Source organism: Cydia pomonella, unplaced genomic scaffold (genome assembly GCF_033807575.1).
Source record: "Cydia pomonella isolate Wapato2018A unplaced genomic scaffold, ilCydPomo1 PGA_scaffold_143, whole genome shotgun sequence".
Lineage (NCBI taxonomy): Eukaryota > Metazoa > Arthropoda > Insecta > Lepidoptera > Tortricidae > Cydia > Cydia pomonella.
Genome location: NW_026907786.1, coordinates 157869 through 169612, shown reverse-complemented (window position 1 = coordinate 169612; position 11744 = coordinate 157869). Strand labels below are relative to the sequence as shown.

At 36.7% G+C, this 11744-nt stretch overlaps 2 protein-coding genes across 2 annotated transcripts; both read right to left on the bottom strand.

Annotated features, from left to right (window-relative positions):
- Nucleotides 1-2754: 2754 nt before the first annotated feature.
- Nucleotides 2755-3857, bottom strand: LOC133533258 (small nuclear ribonucleoprotein-associated protein B-like). Its single transcript, XM_061872214.1, has 2 exons — nucleotides 3706-3857; nucleotides 2755-3543 (listed from the first exon to the last, which is right to left on the bottom strand). Exons 1-2 carry the CDS (start codon nucleotides 3706-3708, stop codon nucleotides 2983-2985), a joined length of 564 nt encoding a protein of 187 aa, XP_061728198.1. The 5' UTR covers nucleotides 3709-3857; the 3' UTR covers nucleotides 2755-2982.
- A 4444-nt stretch (nucleotides 3858-8301) lies between these two features.
- Nucleotides 8302-11487, bottom strand: LOC133533247 (Krueppel homolog 1-like). Its single transcript, XM_061872200.1, has 2 exons — nucleotides 11337-11487; nucleotides 8302-10190 (listed from the first exon to the last, which is right to left on the bottom strand). The coding sequence occupies exons 1-2, from the start codon at nucleotides 11341-11343 to the stop codon at nucleotides 9139-9141; spliced, it is 1059 nt and encodes a 352-aa protein (XP_061728184.1). The 5' UTR covers nucleotides 11344-11487; the 3' UTR covers nucleotides 8302-9138.
- Between the last annotated feature and the right edge of the window lie 257 nt (nucleotides 11488-11744).

The window sequence follows — 11744 nt, the reverse complement described above, 5'->3', positions numbered from 1 at the left end:
AATGTCTATATAGGACTTTGAAAGATCAAAAAATAAAAATAAAATATACTTCGGAGCCTTGTATTTTTTTAAATTCTCAATTTAATTTTTTAAATTCCACTTTTATTATAATGAATGGCTCATTTTCTATCCATTTAACTAACTTTTGTTATAATATTCAACATGCGTCAAATACCCAATTATACGAACATTACGAACGAACAAAACAGTCAGACCGTTTTTTTTATCACTTTTAATTCGACGTTTAATTAATTATTGATTAAGGAACTCCATATTTATACTGTTTTTATTAGTATTGAATGCTAGCCAAATTTTGGTGGTAACTACTGGGATTTTTTTTTCCCAGTAGTTACCAGTGGTAAAAGGTGGGAAAAATATTCCCAGTAGTTACCACTGGTAACAACTTGGTGGTAACTAATGGGAATAACCCGCACACAGCAGTGGCTCCGCGTCTCCGTGCGATGGGTTCCTTCGGACGGCGATGCGATGCGGGACGCGGGGTATGCCACACGGAACTCCGCAATTCCGTCCGGATTTTCGTGCAAATAGGACGTGATCGGAATGGGTCTCGATATAGATAAGTTTATTTCTGAAATTAAAAGCCGTCCAGCAATTTGTAACATGAAATGTGAAGCGTATGTACAGTGATCGTGTGCAAAAAGCAAGAAAATGGGAGGAGGTGGTAAATATATTTACCGACCCAGATACCCTACACGTATGGATTTGACGAAAAAAAAATGTTGAGTTTCAGTTTTAAGTATGGGGAACCCCCAAAATTGACTGGTTTTTTTTCTATTTTTGTGTGAAAATCTTAATGCGATTCACAGAATACATCTACTTGCCAAGTTTCAACAGTATAGTTCTTATAGTTTCGGAAAAAAGTGGCTGTGACATTCCATTTTTTTGCCTTAAATCTTCAAAATCTCTTACAACTTGCAAAAGATCCATTTACGAGTCTGGCTTGTAAATAGGGATGTACAGTCAGCGTCAAATACTTTATAGCAGTCAAAGTGGCCAAATAGTTCGGTACACCATACTAGATATATGGTGTACCGAACTATTTGGCTACTTTGGTTGCTACAAAGTATTTGACGCTGACTGTACCCAGAGTATCTTCTGCGTTTTTTGAGTTAATTATATAAAACCCCTACTAAAATTCGCCGCGGTGTTTTGAATAAGTTCCGTTTTCATTGTACTAACAAATGATCACTTCAACCAGTGACCTCAACGTTCGAATTTCAAATGAACATAAAGGGGCGGCCGGCATCGGCAACCCCGTTTCTCGCCGAGATTTGTATAGTGCTTCTCTCAAACTTGCAATGAAATAATAATAATAAAAAAATAGGATGAAATTTTTTGTTTAGTGTTTTTTTTATTATCAATTTGGGGTTATTAAAAAGGGGAACGGAAGTCTGATTATTTAATACAAAAATAATCAAATTTTCGTTCCCTCTTTGGGAACCCTGAAATAATAATAAACAAACGCAAAAAGAAAAAAAAACGAAAAACAAAAAAATTATGTGTGGTATGCAAAGGGATTTTACTCTCTCTCTATCAAAGTGGTACATGGATCATTGATCCCCAAATCAAATACTTAAGACAAAATGTATGATCTGGGGGTACGGTAGTGCCCTCGCCAAGACGAGCAAAGCGAAGCGCAAGGGCACTACCTACCTTTTCTCGAAGCTCTTGGATTATACCAGAGAAACATAATTCAATAGTTAACTTATTAAGCATTAAAAATGGGTCGGTATCAAAACGACTGGATTCTAAAATTTATATTGCATAGCTCTTATACTTTAGATTTTATTCATATTAAAAAAAAACCCAATTTCATCACCAACTCACTCACTCACTGATGATCATCAAAACTCTTAGGGTACTTCCTGAAGTCCTAGGAAGTACTATCCTGTATTTGTACTCAAATAACAAAAAAAAATCAAAATCTTGTAATTTTTTGCCACTAAGGGGTGAAAAGGAGGGTGGAATTTTGTATAGTGAATGAATAAATAGCCGCTGAACTGATTTAGTTGAAATTTGGTATGTAGATAGTTTTTGTTATGGGGAAGGATTTAGAATAGTTTTCAACCCCAAAAATCACCCCATAAGGATGAAAAGGGCGTTAGGGGGTTGAAGTTTGTTTGGGGAATCGGTAAAAAAAGCAGATTGTATAAAAGGGGGGTATCTTTTATACAATGATACGTATTTCAGGATTTTTAATAGCAAATACCCCCTGCCCCTTTCAATTAGGGGATGGAAGATTGTCATCAGCAACATACAAAAAGAAGTGAAATCCCATCAAAAACATTTTCATGTAAAATGTAGCCAAGATGAGACCATAAGGCATGCATTTTGTCAAAAAATTATCAGATCTAAAGTAGAGCTAAGCCTCTACCTCTACAAAACCTAGCTTCACAAACTCTACTCCTTAGTCAAAATATTTGCCTTTGCCGTTTCGTTAACTACAAGAAGTATTGTAGACAAAATAAAAAATAATGAATAAATTTTTCACCTTACGCCTGTGACAGTAGCAAAACGGCAAAGCCATATATGTTGACTAAGGAGTAGTTTGTGAAGTTCACGCTTGTAGAGTTAGAAGCTTGGCTCTACTATAGATTTGATAACTTTTTGACAAAAGCCTTATGGTCTTGTCTTGGCTACATTTTACATGCAAATGTTTTTGATGGGATTTATTTTACAAAATACTTTTTGATCAGTACCAACATTATATGATTTTAATTAATGAACAAGAAATAAGGTTTAATTATTTATTACTTATAAAGTACAGTTAAAATTTGGTTACTCATTACATTCATTTTTGTATCCAGTACCAGTATCCTTACCAAGCTTGTAGTCTCATGAGATAATACTTCACGGAACTCTAAATGGGATAAAGAGCAGTTATAAAAACACACTCCAATGTTTGTTAACATAATTACCTTAGTCTAGCATAAAGCTAGTAATCACAAATCACTGCACTCACTAATATCTGCCTCTCATTGGAGGGCCTCTGCCTCCTGGACCCCCACGACCCATGCCAGGCGGAGCCCCCATCATGCCTGGAGGTGGACCTCCCATCATGGGGCCACCACGCATCTGAGGAGGTGCTGACAGTTGTCCACGGCCTCCTGGAGCCATGTGTTGATGCGAGGGCCCCCCGACTCCACGCGCTGGTCCCTGGAGTCCTGGCGGAGCGCCACCAGGGCCTGCGCCACGACCAGCCGCACGGCCACCACCAGGGCCGCCCATAGCGCCGGGCAGCGGAACGCGAGGTAAGCCTTCTTCAGGAGGAGGTGGTCCTTCGATTGTCAGCGAAACAATATTTTCACCACGAAGTAATACGAATCCTAAAGTCCTCTTCTCCTCTCTGTCAGCGGCTTTAGTTTTGGACTTGATTTTTCTAAATTCTTCGCAGTCTCCTAATATAAGATTCATATGTTTGTCAAAGGCCTTGAATGTTCCAATAAATGTTCGAGAGTCTTGAAGTATAACTCGAACTCTATAGTTGATATGCTGCTGCATCTTATTATTCTTTCCGATAGTCTGAAAATAATGCATGATTATTAACAATCTTTATTAACAAATTACCAGCTAATCGAACCGGGAGAACCGGCGTCCAAAGTTACCATCATAAAATAATAGTTAAAAATAACTATGTGAAATTAAACTGTACAATACTTATAAATGTATGACACTATTACACACCATTTTGGATAACTGATTGTTTCACAATATTTCGATTTCAGAGCTTGAAAACACAACAAGCCAGCTCTAAGCGGTAAAAAGTGACAGTTAGCTACAAACAAATATGGCGGCACCGCGCCAGTGACGGAATGACGGACGTCAAAATATGTTACCAGAGACAAATAATAAATGAAATACATAGACATACAATATAACATGAAATACGAAAAAATGACACTACAAATGGATATATTTTTAAGGCATGAATACAACATTAAGAAGGTTGCATAGACGTCGTTTGTCAAGACCTCTCTTTATTTATTTTTTATAATTTTGTTACCAAGATTTATAAAATAACTTTCTTTTTGGCTGCGTTCTGTTTAAGTACTAGACGAATTATCGAGTTAGCCAATGGAATGCCCTTAAAGACGTGAGTACAGCAGTTCAAATGTTGAAGACCACCGTAAATTTTAGTATGGCTTATGGTGGGTTGATGGTGGGCAACTAATAACTCGACCAAATTACGTGGGTTGTTTTTGTTATGTTGTCAGGAATGTTAAAACGTGTTTTTCATTTGGTGCATTGCGTATGTTCTGTCTCTTACGGGCGCACGCGTATAGCACATCTAGTTGATCTTACTAATAGTATGGATTATCATGACGTCTCTATCCCCGGATTTACATTCGCGGCTCGTGGCTCGTCTCGTGTCTCGGCCACAACTCGTAAGCTCCTCGAGCTAATGTATACACTCTTGTCCCGTGGCTGGACTTGCGACTCGTCAATTTTAAACACTAGCGGCACGGTATAAGATTTATCCAAAAACCTGGACGCGAATGTAAACAGCAAGCACTCCCGCGAGACACTTTGACTTCGCTCCGGACGCAAGTAGTCCGGCAAGCAGTGTTGTCACATACAATTTTGGCGAAATGGTAGAACAGGGTGCAAAAATAGGTAGAAATGGGTGGAGTTTAAAATGAAAAATAGGTAGATCTACCACTCAATAGAAGTACATTTGTATGATTAAAAATGTGTATAAAATGTTTTGCATTATTTATAAGTTTTTAATATAGTGACGTTAGTAACGTGTTTATTAAAGAAATTGAAACATTAGTTAGGATTTCCATTGTTTGTAGGTAATAAACCTGCTTGTATAATCTGTTTCTTTGGCAAGCTTTCATTAAATCGAATCGAAATTCGGTAGAAATTAAGTAATGTTCCGTCACATGTATTGAGAAATGCTTATAATTGTACCATTTTGAAAAATAGGTAGATTTCAGGCTGAGGGAGGTAGATAGGTAGAACGCAGGCAAAATAGGTAGATCTACCGAAAATTTGGTAGATGTGACAACACTGCCGGCAAGTGACGAGTCAAGCCTCGAGCCCACCGTTTACATACGCGTTTCATGGCTAGGCTCGCCACTCGTACGCGAATGTAAATGCGCCATATGTTATCTGTGGAAAAACAATGAAAGTGTTGCTGTACAGTGTTTATCAATTTCTACCAAATTATTTAAACCTTAAGGGCTCTATAGACATGACAATTTGTTTTCGATTTGTTGCCGCGTGTAGGTTGACTTAACCATCATTAAGATGGGTATATTATTAGTATTATTACTATACCTTAAAACGTAAATTCGAAAACGACAACTATAGGATAGTGTAATACGCCCTTATTATGGTTACCATGATCAATCAATTTTTCGTGTTATGGCTCCATCAAGGTGTTGATGATTCTGCCAATGTCGAGGTTGGATAAGACACGGCTAGTATATGAATCTTATTACGGTCATAGACAGTGTTCGGTGGAGTATCCGATTGGCAGGGTAGTGATTATATGCTCTTTGGCAGGGCATTGCAATGTCATACATATTTTAATTTACAATAAAATTATCTCAATCGTTATTCGTGAATCTACTTATTTGGTACTTATTATGCATGCATTTATTTTTATAATCCCATAGCTAGTCTTAATTTTATTTATTATGTCACACTTATTATTTATATTTTTACAACCATTTGTTTGCACTTACATCTAGATCCTATTTCATGTCAAGTTAGGTATATATTTAAATTTTAACCATAATTCCAGAATAGGGTTGTTTCCATCTACAAATCTTAGAGCAGAATTGTATCCCAATAGATTCTTTTGGATTATAAGAACATGTTAAACTACTTTTAGGGGACCTGTAATAACCATATTTTTGTAAATATTGAATTTAAAATATCTTTTGGCACACGTCACGTGACCAAACTCGAAACGTCATTGAACATTCTGATGACGTCACAACTCTCGGATTGACACTGTTGACAGTTAGGCGATAGACAACAAATGACAAATGTCAGTTGACAGGTCGTATCTTCTACGTGCGTATGTAGTTATGTGTCAAACCGTAAACTGTGACGTCACACAATTTTCAAAGAGCGTTTTGGGCGCGAAAGCATCTGTCAAAATATATTTTGTTAATTTAACATATTTAAAGCCGTTTTTAGTATAAAAGGTGAATTTTAGGGCAACTTTTAGTTAATATAGAACGTAATACGAGCGTTTCTAAAAATTGGAAACAACCCTATTCCATGCTTGTTGTAGGACTCTTATCGCCAACTGCTGGGCGAGCTCGGCGAACGTGTTGACCGCTCAGACTAACCAGTATAAACGCGTATCTCTGGCGCGCTCTCTTTATCAATGTCTCGGTCACGTTACGCTAGTCTTACCAGTTGCCAATTGGCTACTTGACTGTTTTTTGTAAATAATGTCAAACGATCTTGATTTTCCTGAGGATCAAATGTCTATATAGGACTCATGGCATTTAAGCAACACAAAGGTCAGAAATGAGAGTTAAAGTCTGATGCTCGCAGTCGACGATTGAAACGCCTCTAACAAAATGATAAGGTGATGTGACGTCACATCATATAAGTCTGTCCTAAATGTATGGAAGATCAAGGAAATTGCCATTTTGACCCTGAAATATTGCGTTTATCTGTATAGTTGTCATACAATTAATTTTTCAATAAAATGTAAGGAATCAAATGGTACCATTTTCTTTTCTATTTTAGAAAGACAAAAAAAATTGTTTGAGACTTCGGAGCCTTGTATTTTTTTATAATCTCAATATATTTTTTTAAATTCCACTTTTTTATAATGGATGGCTCATTTTCTAACCATTTAACTAAATTTTGTTATAAGTAATATTCAACATGTGTCAAGTACCCAATTCACACAGTATGTAGGTATCCACATTTTTCTTACAGAAATAAATAAGTTGTTTTGTTTTAGAATATATATTTTGCTATTCGTGCACTATGTAAATAATTTATATTATGATTGCTTGTATTTCTGTATGTAAGTGAACTGTAATATTCGTTTGGAGAAATAAATTCTAATTTAAATTATAATTTTACCCAAACGTTAATTTCTCTCAAAAAGTTTTTATGGCTTCACTTTCGCACATTTCATCTGTATTTAAGCGAAGCGTTTGGTAGGTCTGTGTTACAGACAGAAGACAGCGCGCCTCTAAGGAAATATTTCTGCACTTCAATAAGGCGCCGGCTCTTTTAGACTTTCAGTCGAGACTTGGTTTAAAAATAAAATGCCTTATTTTAATTTATTGCCTTATTGTTTTTAAGGTTTCGTACCAAAAAGGTACAGAAATAACCTTATGGTGCGACTCTATCCATTCGTCTGTCTATCTCATTGCCAAATATCTCGAGAACTTGAGCTATCAATTTGAAATTGTTATGAACAACGCTAACCTAGATACATTGAAAGTGTTATTTAGTTTTTTTCTTTTTTATTAAGTATAGATAATGCCCAATATAAAGAGGGGGTAAAAATTCAAAGTCTACTTACTATTAGGTCCAATGGGGTCTCATTTGAAAGAGCTTTAATTGAACATTCCAAAATAATTTTTTTTCATAGTGGAAATAAATGATTTTTGAAGGAAAATGTGGGAAAAAAAACCTTACACCCCCTTATCTCCGAAATTTACCAACAAAAAATAATCAAATTTTTACATAACATTAACGTTATCAATATTATCATAAATACTATAGGAAACATATAACCCCACCTCTATCTTGATAAGTATTTTTTAATTATCAAAAACATGTATTAATTTTATTTGCAATTTAACGTCCTTTGCGGGTTTATTATTCTTGAAAATTTTATGACATTACATTAAAAACAATTTCTTTCAAATAAAACAAAAAGTTGTTGAAATAGGTCTTGTCCTTCTGAGAAATAGGTTCACGTAATAAAAAAATATTCCAAAAAACCAACATACACACAGGTCGCGTAATTTAGTTAGCCGATGTACCGATAGTTGGCGATATTCACAATTATGCTTAGTATACTTATGGTCAAAAGCCTTTCGTGTTTATTTCAATGGCTCATCTTTACTGTAAAGTATGTATTTGTGTAATTTATAAAGATGACTATTGAACTTATTTTACCCGTGTGGATAAGGTTTGTGTTGTACATGAACATGATTGAACTTTTCGCCTTTTTGTGACTACCTAATTCTTTTTTTTAGGAATTAGAGACGTTTAAGGCGATATGTTGTAATAAAATCAAAATAAGACGTGAAGCCGAGATGTGAATAATAAAATAAAACAATTGCATACTAATCATGTAATATAATAACACGTAGTAGATAAATACAAAATCTTAAAAATACAGTAGGTACATATACCTACATATAATTTTTATGACGGGTATTAAATGCAATATATTAAATTGTCACAACAATTTGAATCAAATACCAATAATTTACTAAAAATGTATGCCTAAGGTGTTAAGAATTTATTCCAGCTGCAAGTTATACAAAAAGGTAAAAATACCACAAATCAATAAACGCATTATCAAATTCTCCTAAAATATAGAACAAGGCACTTTTACTAAAATTTAACAAAGAAATTGAAGATAAAATATATTAATTTGGGGAAAACCCGTCTTAATTCATTAATACGTTCACAATTACCCTAAGCATAAAAGCGAGACACACGCACTCCGGAGCATTCTAAAGTATATACCTAAGTTGGCCATCGTAATAAGATGCAGCTTAAGGCTAGATTGAAAAGCATACTAAATTTAGATTGATACAAGAGAGACGAGGTAAACTACAAATCACTCGTCATATCCTTCAATAAAGTTTTTTAGGTTAATTAGAATGCCTGCTGCTTTATTTGTACATTTATCATAAATATCATGATATAAAAAGCACATTTACATTGAGATGATTTTCAAAATGTGTCTTAACCACATTTTTATAATCAGAGATCATACATTAGTAAATGATAATTTCACCTTTTCTTTATCATATTAGATAATAACTTCTAACAACTTGCACCACAATAGTACTAGTTTTGCGCAGATTCTAATACAGCCTTACAGTTAATAACTTATAGCTAGAAAACATTTTCAAATGTTCATTAGGACAGCACATTATCATTAAGATGCTACGAAACATCACCAGTTGCAGGGGCAAATTGGATTACTGACGTATGACGAACCGCTGGGGTTGTTTCCTCAGGTTGAAGAATAAGCTTCCGCTTTCGAGGAGGAAGCGAAGAATGAGGAAGTGAACAGTGTGAACCAGTTGGAGGTGGAGAAGGTGGCGTAGGAGAGGATGTTGGCATGACTGGGGAGGCTGGCATTGTTGGCACAGGAACAGGCACCACTGGACACTGAGGCGAAGGAGGGGAGCTCGGTGGTGTGGGTGGTAGCTGCTGCAGCGCAGCTTCAACTATTTCACACATCATGTTTCCATTAACCGCTAGAGGTGGGGGAGACTGTTGTGATGAAGCTCTAGGTGTTTCCGCTCCGTGTTCCTTGTAAATGTGGGCTTCCATTTGTTTTTTTGTGTTGAAGGTTCCATCACAAACTGTACAACGGTAACACCTTTCTCCATAGTGCTGGAAACGATGAAGTTTTAGGACGTGATTGTATCCAAAATCACGCAGGCAAATGTCACAAGTGTATGGACGTTCTCCAGTATGCGTACGTGAATGTACCTTTAATTGTTTCGAGCAAGTGAAACCCTTCCCGCAGCCCGGGGCCGGGCAACGATATGGTTTTTCTCCGGTGTGCGTTCGTAAATGTATAACAAGTTGCCCAGACTGTATAAAAGTTTTGTGGCAATGCGGACACGCGTGGGGTCTCTCACCAGTGTGAATACGAGCGTGGCGGTGAAGTTTTCCGGAGTGTTCAAAAGCCGCACCGCACACGCCACAGCGGTAGGGTCGCTCCTTGGTATGTATACGTCGATGTACTTGCAAGTTTTCCTTAACACTAAACATCTTGTGGCAGTATTCGCATTCGAAAGGCCGTTCGCCGGTGTGAGTCCGATAATGGCGTTGTAGACGTGCTGGCACGGCGAAAGTTTTCTGGCAAACGTCGCAACGATGTGCATCAGCAGCTGCCCGGTGCGAACGCGCGTGAGCAGTTAGCGCGCTTCGCGTGGAAAGCATCAGTCCGCATTCTCCGCATTGGTGTAAGCGTTCTTCCTCACCTGTAGAACGAAAAATTTGCAGCTGAGTCGTTGAACAATATTCCATTACGAATAAGTTAAAGGTAATAAATATAACACGCGTATTAGACAGGACGTATCCAGACCACAAGCGTTCACAAACCGTACTGTGTTACGTGTGGCATGCACCGATCAGGATGCACGATGCACACAGTAAGGCCAGTAAGGGGAACGAGCGGGCCGCGGGGCGCAAAGAAATAACGGAGTGAATGTCCTCTGATAGCACGTGGAGGCCCGCACCGCGGTTTCGTCGCGTCGAAACCGCGGTTGCGTCTCCACGTGCCTGGGCCGGCGACCCCGCGTTGCCCCGCTCCCACCGCGTGCCCTACCCCACCGCAACATGAATAAATGACTCAAGTTCATTAGGTTTTATATTTGGGCTTTTTGAGTCTGCTTCTAAACCCGATAAAAAATAATAATTTGTGTACGTATTTGGCAGTTTTCAAAAAATAGTGTACCCAATTAGCGTGAGTTGTTAAGAAAAGTTAATTATTATCAGTGTTGTGACGATATTTAAGCATTAAATTTCAATAAAAACTTATGGTGTTCATTTCATAAATTAGGTACAAGCGATTATTACAATGTAAAAAAGGCAAAAAGTTGATTCACATAAATACTTCATCCTTAATTTTATTGTCCTCACAAAAGTGACAGCGATTAACTTTTCTTAACTACTCACGCTAATTGGGTAAGTACACTTTTTTTCTGAAAATGCACATTTATAATTATGTATGTACTTACATAAATAATTATTATTGATGTACAATTTATATCCAAAATTATTTGTTTTTATTTTTATAAAGGCTATTTAACACTTTTTTTTAATAACATTTATTGGTTAGTATAAAATAAATATATTTGGGGTGTTTATAAGGTTAACTGTAAATATCATCTAAGTACATAATTTAATTTCAAGTTTTATATGTATTATGTTGTTGTGTTTGTTGTATGATCCCAGATGGTTGAATTATCTTATAATAATAATATTGAATACATTTCAAGTTAAAATTGACATTGATAAGTTTTATGGCATTTTTATAGTAAACCCCTATTAGGTATAGATTCAAATTTAACAGTGCTTTTAGTGATGAATAAATACATTTAGAGCACAAATAGCGGTAAGCTTACCTATCATTTCCGTTGATCTTTTTGCAAAGTGGTTCAATGGCGTCAATGTTGATGTAGGTTGCGCACGACACCGAGCCGAGTTACACAAGCGCTGCGCGATCGGCGGTCCACGGCCGAATGCGAGCCAAAGGCAAGCGCAAGGAAAGCCACGAACAGGCGAGCGCATCAAGTGATTCTCTTGCTCTCCTCTAAAGTTAAGTGTGCAGATAGGTCGGGGCTGCTTATGTGTGTGTAACTGTTACCTTGTGTGTGCGTATCAAATGTCACAGTGTAAAGTATTAAGGGAATAAATTGGCAGTCTGTTAAGTGTTATCACTTTACTGGCTCTATCTCTGCGGCATATTTGTAGGTACTGCACTAATTTACTATTATTAGTTTTGTTCTTGGTGAATTATTTATATTTGACTT